This window comes from Thamnophis sirtalis, unplaced genomic scaffold, assembly GCF_051295495.1.
Source record: "Thamnophis sirtalis isolate CommonGarterSnake01/CBP01778 unplaced genomic scaffold, rThaSir2_p1.2 scaffold_7, whole genome shotgun sequence".
NCBI lineage: Eukaryota > Metazoa > Chordata > Lepidosauria > Squamata > Natricidae > Thamnophis > Thamnophis sirtalis.
Window position 1 is genome coordinate 9,225,376 of NW_028261387.1, and position 23,052 is coordinate 9,248,427.

Genomic DNA, 23,052 nt, shown 5'->3' on the forward strand with positions numbered 1-23,052 from the left:
CATTTGCAGTTAGCCATCACCATTCAATAAACTAATAAGAAATTATAATGGGTTCCTGCTATTAATTGCCAGACACAACTAGTGTTTCCAATTTTTAACAGAATAAAGAGTTTATTTTTTAAAATATATTGTCTTGGTATAGTGGGTGCAGAAGAGGTCAGGAAACAATAAAAAAAAACTAATAGGAAGTGCTTATATCTAGTTTTACAATATTTCAAACACATAAACTCTAACCTGTAGCAAAACCTTAACAACAGGGTAGTGACATCTCATTGATTCTTAACACTATGAGTTGAAAAGCTAGATAGGGGAATGGAAAAACAATCCCTTGGGTTTTACTCCTGGACTACAGAGTTTTCCAGCATTTTAAAGTTAAAATAAGGCAGATTAAAATCCTGTTCAAAAAAATCCCCCGAAAACACCCAAACAAATCCCCGAGACTTTTACCATTTAAACTTTTGATCACTTTAATTCATTCCATTTCAAGTATTGCTATAGATTTGTGTTGTGGTCCAGCAGGAGCCGTTGGAGCTGCCACCAGACTCCGACAGCGAGGGGCCCTATGAGTCGGCTCTGGAGGATGTGGAGGACCCTGGACAGGGTTCTGACTCTGAGCAGGGCACAGACAGGCTGGTTGGCCACCAGGAGGCACCTGAGCCTTGGACCAGTGGGGAGGAGACAAGGGAGAGTGATCCGGATGCCAGCAGTGAGTTGTTCCTGGATGCTAATAGCTAATAGGCATCAGGAACAATTGCGCAAGTACAGGAGGTAATTGCACTCATCTGGTGGTCATTAGGCTCCTCTCCAGATTATAAAAAGGACTGCTTGTGCACACACCCCTTTTACAGAAGTCAACGCATTGACTAAAAATTGGAGAACTTTTGTAACTAGCTTGGCAGGCTGGATTGCTGCCAAGGCTTGTCTGAGTTGCTGCCAAGGTCTTTATCTGTTTGTTATGCTTCACTTTCAGCCACTTTTGGTTTCTTGCTAATAAAGAAACTTTTGGTTTCTTGCTAATAAAGTACATTCCAGTTAAACTTGTCTCTGCATTCATTCCTGGACGGAGGATGGGGTCAGAACAGATTTGCAAGCAACTTGGAAAGTTTATAGGTAAATCTGGAGAATTCCAGGCCATGTGTTCAGTGTAGCCCTACACTGTTTGTTCCTAATATTTTACCATCCTCTGACCTTTCGCAGGGAAACAGAAGCAAAATTAATGACATGGCCAATGGTGTTGTCTCTGAAGGGAGCAAGGAATATAAATATCAGAGAGAAATGGGCAGTATAGCATTCTTACAACTATTTCGACAAATTCCTCCACACGTAAATTTAGCCCTGGTCTGTTTCCTCACACATCTGCAGGTTTTTAAAACACATTTCAAAATTCAAAACATTGCCTACATTCAAGTCCTAATGTAATCAGGTGGGCAATTAAAACTATTCTCTAGCTTCTTCTTCTTCTTTTTTGGCCTGAGGCAGGATATAGGAAGTTATTTTCTCTCTTTGAGGCAACAAATGGAATAGATGGTGATAACTATGTTTGCACAGGAAATGTGTATTTCCAGAATTTTCCTACTTGTTAGAATACCATAAATGTCTTCTTCCTTTGGACCAAACTAGCAGTCCAAAACATCAGAAGTGAATACTAATATCCCTTACTGCCTTCACCAAAGGGTGCACTTATATTAAGTTCAACATCAGGAACTCTTGTAGTAGAAATATACGAGTCAGAATGTATCAGATCTATATAATCATATTTTTGGGGGGTTGTACTCAACACATCTTCACATTACCAAGTTTGAGAAACAATGGAATAGATACTACTACTCAAGAATATGTAAAAATATTTGACTATCAGGAGCCCCGTCGGTTCTACCACAAAACTGCGGTCGACTAAAGCGCGCTCGACGAAATCGCGTACCTGACGTCATCACAGCGCGACGAAAAAAGCACGCTGTGAGCGCTAAAGCTAAAATTAACCCCTAAACCTAAACCTAACCCCCTGAAACCTAACCCTAAACCTAACCCTAAACCTAACCCTAAACCTAACCCTTAACCTAACCCTAAACCTAACCCTAAACCTAACCCTTAACCTAACGCTAAACCTAACGCTAACCCTTAACCTAACCCTAACCCTAACACTTAACCTAACCCTTAACCTAACCCTAACCCTAAACCTTACCTTAACGTGAATCGGCTTGCTTTCAAAGCGCTTTTTAAAGTGCCCTTTTTTCTCCGCGGACGCTGTTGTCGTGCTGCTGATGACGTCAGCAACGCACTTTAATCGGGCGCGCTTTAGTGGACTGCGGTTTTGTCGTGCCACGGCCCCGTCAGCTGATAAGTTCTGGCCCACTGCTCTAGTTAATTATCAAAACAGGTTTCTATCACAGCTCCAGTAAAGGAGAATGTTTGATGTAGTTTTTGTTAGAGGAATGGGACAACTCACCACACACTACAGCCAATTCACCATGTACAACTCACCACAGCCAATTTGCTGTGGGACAACTTGCCATGGTCAATTTGCTGCAAGATAATCCAAAAGGTCAATTTAACCATTTAAAATAATTAAGAAATGATTTTAATTTTTGTCATTCACATTTAATTCTGTCCCTTCTTTGGCACCCTTTCTTTAATGATTCTATTCAACTATTTGATATTAATGTAACTCTTGTCCTGTGGCAAGTTGGGCCATCGAGCCGAGGTGGCGCAGTGGTTAAATGCAGCACTGCAGGCTACTTCAGCTGACTGCAGTTCTGCAGTTCGGCTGTTCAAATCTCACCGGCTCAGGGTTGACTCAGCCTTCCATCCTTCCGAGGTGGGTAAAATGAGGACCCGGATTGTTGGGGGCAATATGCTGACTCTGTAAACCACTTAGAGAGGGCTGAAAGCCCTATGAAGCGGTATATAAGTCTAACTGCTATTGCTATTGCTATGGTGAGTTGGTCACAGTGAGTTGTCATAGACCCTTCCTCAAAGTGGGTGATATTTCATGGGAAGGGATGTGTCAGGCACAGAGGTTCATGGCCATATGTTAAGTTTCAACACAAAAAAAACAATTAAGCCTATACACAAGAATCCAATAAATTAACAGTCAGCATTAAATTGGTACTTGATAATGATCAATGGAATTCAAGGAAGGATGGAATTGGCCCTCTTGTGGCAACAGGAGGATTCTAAACTTATGACGCATTTAATTCCACCCCAAAACTCTGCCTGCTTTTTATTCTTCTCTTTCTAACTTGTCTTACATTAGAACTGAGAATATCTCCAGTAATTATTAAGACAGAATAGGGGTCAACAATACCTTTCTGATGCCTTAAAGCCAGGAAGAAAGCATTTCAACAGAATAATGAAGAAGATGGGTCTCTTCTCAATCTTCTCTCCGTCCCTCTCTCCTAATCTCTCAGATCTTCTTTAGCAGAATTGTGACCAAAAACACAACAGGAAGTCTACCACTTGGACAGATTTCCACAACTCATTTGCACTTAGTAGTTACTTTATGTCATACAAAAACTACAGCCTATCAGCATCCAGGGTCTTTCATATGCCAAACTGATCTTGTTCATTGTTTATCTCAACTTCTAAGTCTGTCACTCTTATTTCAGGATATTCCATATGCCATTATCTCAAGAGCATTGGCAGCCTGAATTTTATCTTTTGTCATATAGTTAACAGTTTAGTCTGTCACAGACATATTTTAAAGTACAGCTTAAGCTACAAAGTATAGCAGCACTGGGTTTTGGCCTGAAGAAGTTGGAGTTAGAGAGAACTGTAAAGCACCATGAAGTGGTACATAAGTCTAAGTGCTATTGCTATAACAGAAGTATTTGATTTAATTTAAGCAAGAACAGGTAAAAAATTAGAACCATGAACTTATTTCTAAAGTGCTTAAAAGGTATACATTTCATTTAAATTGAGCAAATTCTAGAGCACCTCTGATTCTGCCATTTTCACTTTACGTGACTCTCTGAAATTAACTTAAAAGAAATTAACACACTTTTAACTGTTACTGTGTCAGCATCACTCCAGAGTTGGCAGAAAAGAAGAGGGGACAGTCCATAGATAACCTGGATCCAATTTAAAAGTCTGGATGTAAGTTCTATTGTTTTACTAAAATAAGTCTAGAAAAATAGCCTAACACATTCAAACCATTGCTGTACAATATACTGCTGATTGCATCAAACATTCTGCTGAACATAAAAAACTCCACAGCATTTATAAATTATTTTCTTGCTCTTTTAATTAGAATAATTATTTTTTGAAAGAATACATACATACATACATACATACATACATGCATGCATGCATGCATGCATGCATGCATACCATACACCTGGTTTAGGAATCACAAGCTATGTGCTTGCACCTATTACCTAAATGTTTGTGCTTGGCTCTTCCTAATGGATCTGATAAGGATTATGATTTTTCATGTGAACTGAAAAGAGTAGAAATGACGAAGATGGAATTCAAGAAGTTGCTACCTTGTAGGGAAACATATTTTTTTTTTATTCAAAGCATTTTATTTAAATTCATTTTTCACATTCCATTTGCAATCACTTATATACAGGGTATTTGCTATAAGAAAAGAAAAAAAAAGGAAATAAAACGAACAAATAAAAAGGAAACACAACTCATCATTCACACCCCCACCTAACCCTTCCATCCTCCATACACCCCATCTACCCCCTCCAACTTTCCTTTCTCCCTCTAACACTCCCCTCCTACTTCCCTTTCCCCTCAAGCCTTCCTTCTCCCCTTACTCCCCACACACCCTCCTTACATTCCCCTTACTCCTTCCTTACTCCTCCCTCTTCTTTCCCTCTACCTCCCTCCTTGGTGTATGCGTTTATTCGAGTGTTGTTTAATCTGATAAAAGTAAAATGAACCAAGGGGAAAAAAAAAGAGAAAAAGAACCACCGTATATAAATACATTCTTGTTCTTATTAAGACTATGTTAGGGAAACATATTTTGTATAGGTTTTGTTTATCATGATTATTCATCTTGATTTCATCCTTTGTATAGTAGAATTAACCAAAACAAGTAGCCATTTTTGTAATGCTGATTTATCATTTTCTAACAAACTAGAAAAGAAAAAAGAATTTGCCTTCAGGAAAGCTGTAAAAACTTGGCTGTTCCGGCAGGCCTGGGGCTGTTGACCTCACTGTTGAGGTCCAGCCCTGATTAGAATGAATGTATGAGGTGTTGCTGTTTTAAACTGTTTCTTTCGTTATGTTTTTTTTTTTCTCTTTATTTTTATAAGCCGCCCGGAGTCCTTCGGGATTGGGCGGCATATAAATGTGGTTAATAAAATAAAATAAGAATTTACATTAAGGTTTCAAACTCTGATTTCTGTTAGGAGAGCAACAAACCAGGCATTCTCAATGGACTATATAAATAGAATCTTCTGCTTACTTATTAGTTTATTGTTAGTTTAGGTATTCTTTCTTGGAGAGGAGCCAAATAAGGATGAACAAGCAGGGCATATAGACATTCAATTTGGAAACCATAAATCCGCACTAAAAGAGCCGAGGTGGCGCAGTGGTTAGGGTGCAGCACTGCAGGCCACTTCAGCTGACTGTTATCTGCAGTTCAGCGGTTCAAATCTCACCGGCTCAAGGTTGACTCAGCCTTCCATCCTTCCGAGGTGGGTGAAATGAGGAGCCGGATTGTTGGGGGCAATATGCTGACTCTGTAAACCGCTTAGAGAGGGCTGAAAGCCCTATTGTCAGCACCTCTCCATTTAATAATTAGGAAAGAAAAACCATGAGACTCCATACGTGGAAAGTCAAATGTACTTTTACTAATTAAAAATGGTTAAAGAGCGGTTGCATAGCGAAGTCTGATTAATTAGGCGCGAAAGCAGTTGATATATAGAATAGCCCATTCCACACCCCCTGGCATCATAGGCCTAGTCCAATCATAAGTCCTTCAAGTGTCAGGTGTGAGATAACTTCAAAAGGCATCACAAAGATGGAATGTCGGTGCCGTTAGTCCAGGCGGGAAACACCCACGCATGCGTAGTCTGACCATCCAGAGAACTCCAGAACATTCCTCCAGCACATCGAGTAACCCCACCCAAATACCATGCCCTCCCTCCCCATTTCATGGCAGCTGAAACAACAGCAAAGCAGAAGCTGACACCTATGAAGCGGTATATAAGTCTAACCGCTATTGCTATTGCTACTTCCAGCTAATCCTAAAACAGCCACAAACAACTAATACATGATTTTGTTGTTCTCCCATTATGTTAGGTGAAGAAACCTTTACTTTAGCACTAACAGCGCTTACATATTGTTTGTGGGTTTTTTCCTTTTTAACTCTACATAACATTAATTCTTTACTTAAATTTTCTATAAGCCAGTGACAACTGAGGGACAGGATATTTATTTTGGATTAATGTTGAGCTACGAACATTTGATCACCTAAGGCACAAACCGTGAGTTCTTAACCTCACTTTGATCCCTAAATAAATGTACCTGGGCTATCACAAGGGAAAGAGATTTTTGCTGAACTGAGTCATTTTAATTCATTAAAAGTTTATACTGCTTATATTTTAGGGGAATGAATGTCCCCCCCCCTTTTTTTTAACAGAGTGAAACTGCGTACTCATTTATTTATTTATTTATTTTATTAGTATTTATAGGCCGCCCTTTTCCCTGAGGGGACTCAGGGCGGCTTACATAAAATAAGGAAGGGAGGGTACATGACAATAAACACAAAACAATACATAAAAGTAAAATAGTAAACAACATTCATTCATCATTCGGGTGGGGACGGATTATCTTTATCCCCAGGCCTGACAGGCTAGCCAGGTCTTAAGGGCTGTGCGGAAGGTCTGGACGGTGGTGAGGGTACGAATCTCCACGGGGAGATCGTTCCAAAAGGTCGGAGCTACTACTGAGAAGGCTCTCCTCCTTGTAGTTGCCAGTCGACACTGACTGGCAGATGGAACTCGGAGGAGGCCTAATCTGTGCGATCTAATTGGTCGCAAGGAGGTAATTGGCAGGAGGCGGTCTCTCAAGTACGCAGATCCACTACCATGGAGGGCTTTATGAGTGAAATAACCTCCACTACCATGGAGGGCTTTATGAGAGAAAGTCCCAAGGATGAAATGGGCCATTTCAGAGCAAATGTGCATTACATTGTGCTCTTAATGTTCAGAATGATCTCTTAGGCTATAATCCTATATCCATATAATTGAAGCTATATATGGATCCCACTGAACTCAATTGGGCTTTACTTCAGAACAGTCACGAACAAGAAAACAATAAGCAGAATGGAAGTCTGTATGAAAATAAAGATGTTGCTGTTGTTTTTAGCAAAATCAATTGGATGTAAATGTATTCATGTTCTCAGCACACAGGTGCACAAAAGACCACAGACACATCAACCACTTTTACATAATAGGTAATGCAATCATTTCAGGAAGGAAAAAAAAAATGCTGAGCTGTAATGTAGTAGAGTTTCTTTCTTACAAGAAGCTCTCCTTGTATTCCTTCATATAGGATTTTTCAGCACAGGCATTAGCCTAATTGTTAAGACCTTGCGACATGAGTACTCAAGCTATTTCGAGCCATTAAGGACTTGTTTTTCCCAATAATCAAAAAAAAAAAAAAAAAAAAAAAGCTCTCAATTCATTTTCTGCGAGAAGCCTGGCAGAATGTTTCAGAAATGGCTTTTAATTTTCTCCTTTTTTACACCTTGATGCAATGTGTTTCAAGATGTGCTTATAGTCGTCATAAAGCTGTGAAATGTGTTCCCATCCAACAGGACCAAGGTCTTGTGCTCTAAATAAATAGTACTTTACACTGAAAATACAAATCTCCAATATGCCTTACTGTTCTTTTTATAAGAGGATCTTTGAACATAAACAGAATACTCAGAAGACTCCAGTCGTGCAACTTGAGGTAAACCCATCGGAACTATGTGGAATGGAACTCTTGAACCAATTCCTTTTTTTTCTCTTTCTCTCAAGACCTTAATACACATTTATATTATTTTCTGTGGGGAAAACATTATGGCACATTTTATGTTTTCCTTTAGCAGTTTGAGAGTATGGGAAAGAATGGTCACTTTCTAAGGGGTCGAAACATAATGCTTCCGATCTATAACATGTAATATATCGTCCAAATAAATACAACATAATCGAGACATAAATTGGCTTGTTCCTATAAAGTGAACTTCAGAAAAGTAGTACGTAATATTTCTCGTTTATAATAGCATAACTTCAGGTATCTAAACATATACTGGTTCATTTGCTGTTTTGTGACTGTCCACACACTCACTCACAATTGCAAAGTTCTGTTTTTATACATGTAATGTACCATCTAAGTTATATTGCATCTGCAAAAAATATACATTTTATTTAAATGTTTACATTTCTAGATGCATTTTTCTCCAAATACCTATTTTAAATGCATGTTGGCATATTTTCTGAGGTAAGAACTACATTAGAAAAAAAAAATGAAGAAAAACAATAATTGAAGAATGATATTCTGATTTATATAGAGACTAAATATCATGCTAACCTCAAATACCTGTAGTTGTAACCAACACCAAATCTATATGTCTGCTTAAAATTAGCTCTTGTAGTATGGGCTAGTTGATTTGTTTAGAACAAGATTATTTGATCAACTGTATTTTTTACAGTTGATAAGTATATTTTCTGAAACAATAGTCAAAGTATTTAGTTGTTAAATAGCATTAATATACAGCATTTTACTCAGAGAAGTGTTTGACTAAGATGATTTAAGTTATCAAATAACTATTCCATGAAATATACTTTCAAGTACTAAATTAAAGTCACAAGGTGCTTATCAGAGGTGGGTTCCTATCAGTTCGCACCTATTCGGTAGAACTGGTTCGTCAAATCTACCAAACCGGTTAGAAGAGGTTCCACCAGTGGACCCGGAAAGCAGGCCACACCTACAGAAGAGGTTCCAAAAAATTTTGAAACCCATCACTGACATAGAGAGGCACAGAGGGAGGGAGGGAGGGAGGGAGGGAGAGAGAGGCAAGGAGCCACACACACACACACACACACACACAGAGACTCACACAGAGAGAGAAAGAGAAAGAAAGGAAGAAATAAATAAATAAATAAAAAAGAAAGAAAAAGTGAGAGAGAAATGAAAGAAAAAAAGAAAAAAAGGACAGAGAGACAAAAGGAAGGAAAGAGAGAGAGAGAGAAAGAGAGAGAAAACACATGGCCGGCAAGCCACTCCCATCAGGTCACATGGCCATCAAGCCACTCCCACAAAGGAGGCCACACCCACAGAATAGGTTCAAAAATTTTTTGAAACCCACCACATCTGTGGAAATTTTACACTCACTTTCAGTCATTCAGCACTGCCATATTTACCTGAAAGCTACATTAGGATATGATGGGAAAACACCTGATCTGTAGTTCTTGCAGTTTTATGTGAAAACAAATTAATAAGTCTTTTAAAGTGTCATTTATCTCTGGCTTTTGTCTGTAAAATATATTTCAGACATTTGGGCACAAGAGGTTCTTTCCTCCATTCTCTTTCTTAATTGCTTCCTTGTCTCAATCTGCCCTGATCTGAATTCCTCCATTTTTTTTTTCTCATTAAGAGAGAATGTTTCCCCCATGACAACATAAGCATGTGGGATGAGCAAATCTAACAGAAACTTTTTTGAAAAGGGTTACCCATTCCAATTAGTCAATTTTAAAAAGTATAAACATGGAGACAATCCCATAATCTGATTCCCATATATAGTAGTTTTTTTTTCCCTTAAGAAAAAATAATTCAGCATCAGCATCCCTTGTTACAAACCCATTTGACTAGAATGGCCAAAGGGTCCAACTAATGATTTAGCTAACTAAATGAATCAGTTTAGTTTTCTCTTATGTGAGGATATTTGCAAGATTTTTCTCCTTTTGTCAAGACCTGCCTTTTTATATGTTATTGTGCAGTGGTGGGTTTCAAAAATTTTTCGAACCTACTCTGTGGGTGTGGCCTCATTTGTGGGAGTGGCTTGCTGGCCATGTGACCTGGTGGGAGTGGCTTGCTGGCCATGTGTTTTTTCTCTCTCTCTCTCTCTCTCTCTCTCTCTCTCTCTCTCTCTCTTTCCTTCCTTTTGTCTCTCTGTCCCTTTTGCCTTTTTTCTTTCATCTCTCACTTTTTCTTTCTTTTTTTTCATTTTTTCATTATTTCTTCCTTCCTTTCTCTTTCTGTGTGTGTGTGTGTGTGTGTGTGTGTCAGTGGTGGGTTTCAAAAAATTTGGAACCTCTTCTGTAGGTGTGGCCTGCTTTCCGGGTCCACTGGTGGAACCTCTTCTAACCGGTTCGGTAGATTTGACAAACCGGTTCTACCGAATAGGTGTGAACTGGTAGGAACCCACCTCTGTTATTGTGGCACAGTTAGCCAAGGAAGTGGCTTTCGTTCAGACATTGCAACACTTCTTTTGTCAGTCTGTTTTTCACTTGCATTGAATGTCCATGGATACCACTGACAACCAATTCAATTTTATTTTCATTCTGTTAGGAAAAATTCATGAATACTTGGGGGGAAAAAATCTAACCAAATAGAATTCACAATTCAAAATGACTACATGCGTCAAAATTCTTGTTAAATTGATCTTGCCCATTTTATATTTTTTTCCCTTTTATTAAATCTTTGTGTGGGTATGTATACAATATTCCAGGGGTGTCAAACTTGCAGCCCCCGGGCCTGATGCTTCATGCGCTGGCCATGCCCACACCCAGTTTAGTGAAGGGGGGGTAGTTGGGCTACATCACGTGACAACACAAGTTTGACACCTCTGCAATATACAATGGAGACTTCAACACTAAGTAACTACAATGAAGATCAAAACCTTCATTGTAAAACAAATACTTTGATGCAACTGCAGCAGGTTTTTTTGTATCATGTACTGTTTTATATGGTATCAAATAATTTTATGTTTGTAATAACAATTTCCTAAATTGTAATTAACACTGATATTTATTTCTCTTTTATTTCTAATACTATTAGATAGCGAAACAATATAATGTCAATAATTTTAGTACTATGCAAGCATCATTATATCAAAACAATATAATATATTGAGATTTTTCCGCATAATAATAATAAAAAAATTCTGCATAGTACTTTACCAGTTTACACATGTAGGTGATTTTTCATACTAGTAATCAGATGTTTTTTTCCCCCTTTGGCAATATTTTATGAATGCTTACATGCAAATCATTCAACAGTGCAAAAACAAAACAAAAATATCTTGAAGAACCATATATGTAATTACATTAACACTGCCTTTTTACAATGCTTTATCCATGTAAACCTTATAAAATCCATGTAAATATTTATGTAGGAGAAGAAAAGAAATAATCGGCTACTTAAAACACAAAATGAAATTAAATCAGGATTCAACTCCTGCAGAAAATAAATTGATCATTTATTTTGATTATTTATTGTTGTTCAGTTCAATTTCTGTCATAGTTCTCTGCAACTGAAACATAATGTAGCTAAAATTTGAATAATGTTAATACAAATCCCTTTGATTCGAGAGTTCAACCAAAAGAACTGTCAACTACTTAAACGGTAACAAAGACTTTAATTCCTAACATATTAATTTTTGAACTCAGTCTTTAAACTGCTGCATTTTAATGTAAAAGCAATTATATTTTCTTCTTTTTAATATTTACAATAATGCAATAATTTACTTTACTGTAATCATTAGCTAACAATTCTCTTGTATTTTTAACTCTGCTTTCTTCTTGTTCCTGCCAAAATGTCATTCTTCATTCATGGTTTTCACTCAGCCAGGTTTTAAAAAGAACATTTTGTTTTTGTTGTTATTGAATATAGTATACATATCTAGTATTATGGAGATTCTCAAAGAAAGGCACCAAAAATGGGAATTTGAATAAAACTATTTTTTCAACTATTTGACATCCTATTTGCCCCCAGCATTTTATAACTCAGAACAAAAAGTCTACCTTTCTTTAGAGACAACAAATTTATCTCTCTAATAATGACAGTTTTGAAATGAATTTCATGGCTATGGTGAAGTATAGTATATGTATAAGTATTTACCCCACGATAAGCATTGCATCTGTGAATGAAAGCTAGAAAAAGGGGCAGATCTGTGCTACTGTCAGAGGAATTTGAGCAGATGCTTTGTTTCTCACAGTATATAAACATTCTCTTTATCCCCCTTCACGTCTAGTCAAATAACACCTATCCTCCGTGAGCTGCACTGGCTATCCATTAGTCTCCGGACCCGCTTCAAGATGCTGGTCATCACCTATAAAGCCCTACATGGCATCGGACCTGGGTACTTGAGAGACCGCCTCCTGCCAATTACCTCCCTTAGACCGATCAGATCTCACAGGTTAGGTCTCCTCTGGATTCCATCTGCCAGCCAATGTCGGCTGGCAATTCCCCGGGGGAGACCCTTCTCTGTCGCAGCTCCAGCCCTCTGGAACGACTTCCCCGTGGAGATCCGGACCCTTACTACCCTCCCGGCCTTCCGCAAAGCCACCAGGTCCTGGCTGCTCCAGCAGGCTGGGGGGGGGGGGTTGTGAAATATCCAGCCCCACGGTAACTGTGAATGTTGCGTATTTTAAAATGTTGTTTTGTCTATTTAACCCCTTCCCTTGTTTATTGTAAGCTGCCCGGAGTCCTTCGGGAGTGGGCGGCATACAAGACAATAAACTAAACTAAACTAAACTAAACTAAACTAAACTAAACTAAACTAAACTAAACTAAACTAAACTAAACTAAACTAAACTAAACTAAACTAAACTAAACTAAACTAAATATATTTGCAGGTTTTTAAAAACAGAAAATACCGAAAGGCTTGATTATCAGAAAAGTGAATGAATATATAAACCCCATGGTAGCAATTGTTTTTCAAACGACTTCCAATTTTCTGGAAAAAAAAATGTATTGATCATCTCTACTTGACACGTGCATTTCTTTGCAATTCATTCTGACTTACTTTGTCAGGGAAGTCTGACTTCAATTCAGAAATACTCCTGCACCAATAAGCTGCTGTTTTCTCACTTATGAGCTCAATGTTCAAGAAGGAACCTTGACCGGGACCATACATGGGACCTGTGGTAGCTCCACGTATTATCCTTGGAGAAACATTTGTTACAATGTCCTGTGAAAACAGCAAAAAAATAAATAAATAAATTAGCAATTCAACTTGAGCAAAGGAAAAATATTTCTACTTCTTCATTCTGAAACCTTTCCCTCTAGCGTTGCATACAGCCAGTCCTTCCTTAACGATCATTTGTTCAGCAAGCCAAATTATGATGGCACTGAACAAATGATATTTAAGCAGTGGTGGGTTTCAAAAACTTTTGGAACCTCTTCTGTAGGTGTGGCCTGCTTTCCGGGTCCACTGGTGGAACTTCTTCTAACCGGTTCGGTAGATTTGATGAACCGGTTCTACCGAACTGGTGCAAACCAGTAGGAACCCACCTCTGTATTTAAGCCTGGTCTTAATGTTATGGCTGCTGCACTGTTCTCGTAGTCACGTGATCAAAACTGGGCATTTGGCAGACCTCCCACATTTATGATCACAGGGGAGCTTAAACTTCCTCCCACTCACCTCCCACCAATAGCAATAGCAATAGCAGTTAGACTTATATACCGCTTCATAGGGCTTTCAGCCCTCTCTAAGCGGTTTACAGAGTCAGCATATCGCTCCCACAGTATGGGTCCTCATTTCACCTACCTCGGAAGGATGGAAGGCTGAGTCAACCTTGAGCCGGTGAGATTAGAACGGCTGAACTGCAGATAACAGTCAGCTGAAGTGGCCTGCAGTACTGCACCCTAACCACTGCGCCACCTCGGCTCTACCCCCACCTATGCCCTTTTGGTTGCCTTGCACACTACTGCCCTTTATTCCCTGTAGCGGGAGTTGAAGGAAGTAGTTGGCACTGGCAGTAGCCCTCTCATTTCCCAGGGAGGAGGCAGCATATTCCAGAGCGAGCCCAAGACCAGAGACTGTGTAGTCTGTTTTTGGATGATAAGGGGAGGAAAAGTTTCAGGATAGGCTCACCTTAGAATCTCCCATCTATTATGCATCCATTAGGTTAGAAGCTTATAATTTTACTCTTTCAAGCTTAAACTGGAAGATCAGATCCCATAAAGAAATGAACTCAATTGGATCTCACTGTGGCATTTTTGGGCTTAGGCCCGACATGCTGTGGCCACACCTGCTGTTCTCTCTCACTTTCCTGCCAATCTTGCCATGCTGCGTCCCAATTATATCCGCCACTCTGAACTCGTTGCTACTCCTGCTGCTCTGTGCTCCACCATCTAAAGCTTAACAATGGAAATTCCAGTCCCAATTAGGGTCATAAGGGGAATACTTTCTGTATGTTATACTGGGTTCTTTTATTATTTTTATGAATGGTAACTACTATCATTCTACTAATAACAATAACATTCAGTTACTATGTTGATTACACAAATCAACAAGCACATATTACCTATACTATCTCCTAGTAAAGATCAAGTTTTCAGGAAGGGGTAATGGTTTATTTTCTATTCTTGGACAGGATCCCCACTACTACAAAGAGAGTCGCTAAGTTCTTATTGGCTACTATTGGCTACTATTGGCATAAGAAAGCTTAAAGTAACTTAAATTGTGATGACGACATGAAGAAGTCTTTTATTTTATTTTATTTCATTTTATATATTTGTTTTTGTTTTGCTTAACTTCATTCAGGTGTTGATTGTTACTTTTACTGTTTTATTATTTTTATGAATGATAACTACTATCATTCTACTAATAACGATAACATTCAGTTACTATGTTGATTACACAAATCAACAAGCACATATTACCTATACTATCTCCTAGTAAAGATCAAGTTTTCAGGAAGGGGTAATTCTTGGACAGTATCCCTGCTACTACAAAGAGAGTTGCTAAGTTCTTATTGGCTACTATTGGCACAAGAAAGCTTAAAGTAACCTAAATTGTGATGATGACATGAAGAAGTATTTTATTTTATTTTATATATTTGTTTGGTACTACAAAGAGAGTTGCTAAGTTCTTATTGCTACTATTGGCATAAGAAAGCTTAAAGTAACTTAAATTGTGATGACGACATGAAGAAGTCTTTTATTTTATTTCATTTCATTTTATATATTTGTTTTTGTTTTGCTTAACTTCATTCAGGTGTTGATTGTTACTTTTACTGTTTTATTGTTTTTTTGAATGATAACTACTATCATTCTACTAATAACGATAACATTCAGTTACTATGTTGATTACACAAATCAACAAGCACATATTACCTATACTATCTCCTAGTAAAGATCAAGTTTTCAGGAAGGGGTAATTCTTGGACAGTATCCCTGCTACTACAAAGAGAGTTGCTAAGTTCTTATTGGCTACTATTGGCACAAGAAAGCTTAAAGTAACCTAAATTGTGATGATGACATGAAGAAGTATTTTATTTTATTTTATATATTTGTTTGGTACTACAAAGAGAGTTGCTAAGTTCTTATTGCTACTATTGGCATAAGAAAGCTTAAAGTAACTTAAATTGTGATGACGACATGAAGAAGTCTTTTATTTTATTTCATTTCATTTTATATATTTGTTTTTGTTTTGCTTAACTTCATTCAGGTGTTGATTGTTACTTTTACTGTTTTATTGTTTTTTTGAATGATAACTACTATCATTCTACTAATAACGATAACATTCAGTTACTATGTTGATTACACAACAAGCACATATTACCTATACTATCTCCTAGTAAAGATCAAGTTTTCAGGAAGGGGTAATTCTTGGACAGTATCCCTGCTACTACAAAGAGAGTCGCTAAGTTCTTATTGGCTACTATTGGCATAAGAAAGCTTAAAGTAACTTAAATTGTGATGACAACATGAAGAAGTCTTTTATTTTATTTTATATATTTGTTTTTGTTTTGCTTAACTTCATTCAGGTGTTGATTGTTACTTTTACTGTTTTATTATTTTTATGAATGATAACTACTATCATTCTACTAATAACAATAACATTCAGTTACTATGTTGATTACACAAATCAACAAGCACATATTACTTACACTATCTCCTAATAAAGATCAAGTTTTCAGGAAGGGGTAATGGTTTATTTTCTATTCTTGGACACAATCCCCGCTACTACAAAGAGAGTTGCTAAGTTCTTATTGGCTACTATTGGCATAAGAAAGCTTAAAGTAACTTAAATTGTGATGACTACATGAAGAAGTCTTTTATTTTATTTCATTTCATTTTATATATTTGTTTTTGTTTTGCTTAACTTCATTCAGGTGTTGATTGTTACTTTTACTGTTTTATTATTTTTATGAATGATAACTACTATCATTCTACTAATAACAATAACATTCAGTTACTATGTTGATTACACAAATCCACAAGCACATATTACCTATATTATCTCCTAGTAAAGATCAAGTTTTCAAGAAAGGGTAATTCTTGGACAGTATCCCTGCTACTACAAAGAGAGTTGCTAAGTTCTTATTGGCTACTATTGGCATAAGAAAGCTTAAAGTAACCTAAATTGTGATGACAACATGAAGAAGTCTTTTATTTTATTTCATTTCATTTTATATATTTGTTTTTGTTTTGCTTAACTTCATTCAGGTGTTGATTGTTACTTTTACTGTTTTATTATTTTTATGAATGATAACTACTATCATTCTACAAATAACAATAACATTCAGTTACTATGTTGATTACACAAATCAACAAGCACATATTACCTATACTATCTTTTAGTAAAGATCAAGTTTTCAGGAAGGGGTAATTCTTGGACAGTATCCCTGCTACTACAAAGAGTTGCTAAGTTCTTATTGGCTACTATTGGCATAAGAAAGCTTAAAATAACCTAAATTGTGATGACAACATGAAGAAATCTTTTATTTTATTTCATTTCATTTTATATATTTGTTTTTGTTTTGCTTAACTTCATTCAGGTGTTGATGGTTACTTTTAAAGCCCTACATGCCATCGGCCCAGGTTATCTGAGGAGCTGTGACAAGCCCGTCCCACTCGTGCCCACAGAAGAGGCCTGCCACAGATCCCATCTACTAAAAAATTGAAACAGGTGGGGTCAAAGAGATGAACCTTTTCCACTGTGGCCCTATTCTTGTGCAATGTTCTACAACTGGAGGTGAGAACTTTTCCCTCTCTTTCGGCCTTTCAGAAGAATATCAAAACCAAGCTTTGACAACATTTCTGAGGTTCTTTGGAGGTGGATGATGGAATAAACAAGACCTTATCCCATCCTGTCGGGCTCTTAGTTCTCTTCGTTCAGTTTTAGAATAGTTCTTAATAATATTTTAACTCTGCATTGTTTTAATATTTCAACCATCTTTGACTTGTTTTATCATCTGTAAGTCACCCAGAGTCACCTTGGCAGGGAGATGAACGGCATAATAAACAAACAAACAAACAAATATACAAATAAATCTTTGTTTACTTCTTATATGTATCTCCATTGTGTTTTTTAATCCTCTTACTATATTTGAACCTGATTTTATGTCATTTTAGTTTCATTCATGATTACTAACTATGAGTGAATGAATGAATGAATGAATGAATGAATGAATGAATGAATGAATGAATGAATGAATGAATGAATGAATGCATACATACATACATACATACATACATACATACATACATACATACATACATTCAGGCAGAATTCCCTCAGTAGTTAAACTCAAATGTTCAAATGCAAAACATTCAGTTTCGTGGCAGACAATTATTCTTGTACCATTCACCATTAGAAGTGAGAGGCAGAATTTGTAGACAATAGGCATTCCCTCTAGGGAAATTTCAGCCCTTATGTTTCTTTTAAAAAACCTGTATACTATGTCTAAATAGAAAATATAATCCATAAGCCTTCTGATTATTTTATTCATGTTGCTTTTTGAATAAAAATGTTGTAAGATCATTTCATTTCATTCAAAAAAGGAAATCTTTAAAAGGATATTTCAGATTTAAATATGTAAATAATCGTTAATGTTATTGTGTTGTTTGGAAACATCACCTACACTGAAAATCATTTATAGAAGTATGTAAATTTACAGATTTAAAATAAAAACAATTTTAGGTAAAGGCCATTTGGTTAAGGATTTCATAAAGGTATTTGGTTAAGTATCCCTACTCACAATCTTGTCATTTCTGGAGCGATAACATGAACCCCCATTAGTATATGGCAATTAAGATCAATTTACATATTTTAATTAAGATCCATCCCACATAAAACAATTAGGGTAATAGGCATACTAACTGATTTCATAACATTTGGACGTTTTTCCAACTAGATAGACAGGAAACGTTAATTAGCATTAATTAGTGCTGATCTGCATATGTTTGATAAGGCATACCCTCACTACAAATGATTATTTATTCCTGAATCTGCCAAGTGCTACCATAGCAGAAAATAAAGGAACTTCCTTCATATTGTATGTAAATGTCTAGTAATTTTTACTTGTTTTTCTATTTGGACTATATATTATGAAATAAATGAGTAGAAATGAATATACAAATATATACATTCATATATAGAGAAAACATACTAATTAATGTGCAGTAGTTAATAGGCCCTGATGACATTTCCATAATAACTGTGAAAATGATGGTGTTTAGAACCTTTTCTATTACATTTTGCCTTTATATCCTGATACTACAAATCAGTATAATTTTTTGGCAATCTTTACAGATGAGGATACTGTAATATATTTAGAAAAATACAGCATTTGACAGTGCTCTTCACACTGAAATAATGGTTCCACCACAAATGCGCGCACAACAAAAGCGCGCCTGACTAAACCGCGGTGTCTAAAGCGCGGTGACAAAACCGCGCGGCGAATTAGCGACTAATTAGCCCTAAAGTGTGCCGACAAAAGCGCGCCGACAGAAGCGCGCTGTAACGTAACCCTCAACCTAACCCTAAACCTAATCCTAAACCTAACCCTAAACCTAACTGTAAATCTTACCTTAAATGAAATCGCGCTTCTGTCGGCGCGCTGTTGTCGGCGCGCTTTTGAAATCGTGGTTTTAGCACCACAGTGTTGTTGCCGCGCTTATGACGTTCGCGCTTTTGACGGGTCACGGAAATAACAACATCAGCAACAACAATATTAACATTTGGAAGAAATTATACTTGTCTGCAAGTAAGAACTGGTTAGATTACAGATAGAATAGAATATTCTAGAAAAAGAATATAGAACATAGAAGACAAAGAAGATGCAAAATAGTTCTGGGACAAAGTACCTGCCACACAACACCCCATATTTAACAATTATCAATAGGAAATAGAACAAAGTCAGGATAATGGTTGTTGCAGTACCTGAAGACAGCAGAATAGAAGAGAAAGAAATGGAAAAGATGAGAAAATACAAAGATCAGAAAATAGAAGTAGAACGACTATGGCAAAAAAGCAAAAGTGGTACCAATAGTAATAGGTGCTTGGGGCGAAATCCCAAAATAAGTGGCGCATCAATTGACAAAATCACCACCTGCAAAAGGTAGACTTATTACAAACAGTTTAGAGTAGTGGTAGTCAACCTGGTCCCTACCACCCACTAGTGGGCGTTTCAGCTTTCATGGTGGGCGGTAGGGGTTTGCTGCAACTCTGCTTTATAAATTTTATAAAGTTACTTCCCTACTTTATAAATCACCATTACTGTGGAACCAGTGGGCGGTTAGAAAATTTTACCACTAACATAGATACAAAAGTGGGCAGTAGGTATAAAAAGCTTGACTACCCCTGGTTTAGGTCTTGCAATGATACCTTTAACATTATGAAACAATAGGTTTGGATACTTACAGAAGATTTGAAATGGTTATGTTATTTATTTAGTTAGTTAGTTTTAATCCTGGTACTGTGCTAATAGAAGGACTGCCTTCTTTAGCTTTACAGCACATACCTCTCCCCATATCCAAGTGAGCATTTTATTGCCATAGACCTTCTGCTTAGTGGAGATGCTCAAATTAAAGCATCCAAGGCAGCTGTCTCACTTCCTGAACTCCTCAAATGAAGGGAATCCAACATCACTTTGGATGATTTGTTCTGCTATCCCAGGGCTCTTTCACTTAGGATTTTTTTTTTCTACATTCAGTAGGAGCCAGTCTTCTTGTAGTTTAACTCTGATATTTTGTGCCTTTTAGTCAAGGAAAAAAACACACAGATCCTAATATTTTTCGATATGACATTCTTTCGGCTAGATGAGGAGTGCTATGAGGACCCAGATTGTTGGGGGCAATATGCTGACTCTCTGTAAACCGCTTAGAGAGGCCTGAAAGGCCTATGAAGCGGTATATAAGTCTACTGCTATATTGCTATTGTATCCCCCTCACCTGTCTATTGTAAAAGCTAAACATACCAAGCTACCATTAGTCCCTCTTCATACAGCTTAATTTTCTAAAGCCCTAATATTTGTTGCTTTTCTATGAACTTTTCTTACAGAGTTGTAGACTCTGTCTAGTTTCAATATTAAAAGTGTAATCTGATGAAATGATGTGATTTTTTTTTGCATGTTTAGAAATTATACTGCTATTGATATAGCGTAAAATTGCCTTCACATCACATTTTTGGTTCAAATTCAGTTTCACAACTACTACAAGATTGCTATTGCAAGTACTATTATCAAGCAGGGTATCCCTTATTCTATACCTGTGTGTTGTGGCCTAGCAGGAGCCGTTGGAGCTGCCACCAGACTCCGACAGCAAGGTGCCCTATGAGTCGGCCCTGGAGGATGTGGAGGACCCTAGACAGGGTTCTGACTCTGATCAGGGCGCAGAGAGACTGGTTGGCCACCAGGTGGTGCCTGAGCCTTGGACCAGTGGGGAGGAGACAAGGGAGAGTGATCCAGAAACCAGCAGTGAGTTGTTCCTGGATGCACGCCATCGAAGAGCTACTCGGCATCAAGAACAATTATGCAATTACAGGAGGTAATTGCGCTCAGCTGGTGGTCATTAGGCTCCTCTCCAGACTATAAAAGACTGCTTGTGACACGCCCCTCTTGCAGAAGTTAACGCATTGACTAAAGAGAACGTAACTAACTTGGCAGGCTGGATTGCTGCCAAGGTTTGTCAGACTTGCTGCCAAGGTCCTTATCTGTTTGTTTGCTTGGCTTTCAGCCACCAAGATTTTGGCTTCTTGCTATTAAAAGTACATTCTAGTTAAGCTTGCCTCGGCTTTCGCTACTGGACAGAGGAGGGGGTCAGAACAACTGTGTATTTGATAACCAAAGAACTTGGCATTTATCTCTGTTAATTTTAATTCTTTTCTTTGCTGCTCATTTCAAAGTATCAAGATTGTTCTGAATTTTATTTCTGTCCTCTAGAAATAAACACAATTTTGCATCATCTCCAGATTTAATAAGCATTCTCTAAATCATTAATGAAAATAGTGTGCTAAGTCCGGGAATAGAACCTGCTGGTGTGTCACTTGACATTCTGTATGAAATCTAGAATTTAATGTAGACCCATTAACTATGATTATTGAGCCAACTATATATTATATTGTATAATCCATCCCACACCTAACGAGATTGATAATGAGCATGACATGGCCCACATCACAATTTATGAAAAACTAAAAAAAAACATGAAATAGTATAAATCATAGGACCAAATTATTTAGAAAACATTGTATTGCAATTCGATTGTAATATTGTCCTACCAAATGTGCTACATCAGTTAATGCTATAAATGAATTGATATACGTAATATATAGACTTCCCCCATAGTTTGTTATTTCAGATATGACAAAAGGCTTTAATGATCACTTGACAAACACACCAAATCATGTGTTCCAAGAACATATGATTTAAAAAAAAAATCTGAGTTTATAATCTGATTTTATTGGTAAGATCAATTAAATTTGTTTCTGGAAACATAAGTTTTCATCTAAATAGGACCACCAGTCCTTTTTTTTTAGGTCACAAAAAGTTGGTATTAGTTTTCCACATAGTTTTCAGTCATGACAGTTTGAAAATTCCCATGAGATATTCTGTGGGTGAGCTTCTTAATAATGTGAAAATCAATGATTTTATTCTTAGGGCTTTTCAGGTCAGTTCTACCTTTATTGGAATGACTGAGGCAGGCTGGAAGTATCCACGCAAGGGACCAAATATCTCACCAAAGCAGATTTCTCTAAAACAAGACCCAATCAAGCACACTACGTTACTGTATTTTATATTTGTTTGTTTGTTTATTGGATTTATATGCGATTTATATTGAGAACGTCTCCATTGTTTTCAGTCAAAAAACTTTTAACATCTTTTAAAACCATCAATAAATGGGTAATAAATGCCAAACTAACAAGGTGAAAACACTTCCTTATCTCTGTTTTCACCTTATGAGACATATTTAAAAATCAATGTTTAGTGAGGTTGGGGAGAGGACAGTATGCCATTAAAACACAAAAAAGGGGGGGGGTGAATAATTGAACCAATCACAATCTAACCAGCTTAGATTAACTCTAAATCACTCCCAGTATTATATATTGCTAAACTATTTCCATGCTTCCACCCCAAAATCTAGTTCACCATCCTGTTTGGTCTATCTAGTCTTTCAAGAAAAAGGGTTAGAGAGATAAAGCAAGCCAAAAAAACCTCACCCTTTTGAATTCCACATCTGGGCTCCTGGTAAACATAGGACACACTGTCCTATGGCTGATTCATTTTTTTTTCTTTCCTCCTCTTCCCATGAGTTTAAGCAAACTATCTTTTCCTGAGCTGCTTTCAACAGGTCCCTTAAAATCCTAAGGCAAGCTAACAAACTTTGCTCTGTGACCTTAATTAAGGTTCACAGCTGCTGCTTGAAATTGACACGACTTTAATCAGTTTCACAGAAAGCCTTCTGATTGCCTTTTGGGCCTAGTACACTCCTTTCAATGAGTATTCCCCATTGTGTGCCTGTTTATTTTTTATAATCCCTTCCACACCAATGAATATAAATAAAAACTGTTAATTCTCTTCTTCCTAATCATCCCAGTGCTGGGATGAACATTCCAAAGAATGGGAAATAAGGAAAAAAGGGATATGAGATTTGCCCAGC

The 23,052-nt window shown here is 37.2% G+C and overlaps 1 protein-coding gene across 2 annotated transcripts in view; it reads right to left on the bottom strand.

Moving 5' to 3' along the window:
• The window catches only part of DPYD (dihydropyrimidine dehydrogenase), a 646,680-nt gene that overhangs the window by 217,040 nt on the left and 406,588 nt on the right, over nucleotides 1-23,052 (bottom strand). For both annotated transcript variants that reach the window (XM_087719294.1, XM_087719293.1), the window contains one exon: nucleotides 12,968-13,132. In XM_087719294.1, the coding sequence (XP_087575420.1) occupies nucleotides 12,968-13,132 (165 nt within the window). The remainder of the gene's footprint in view (nucleotides 1-12,967; nucleotides 13,133-23,052) is intronic.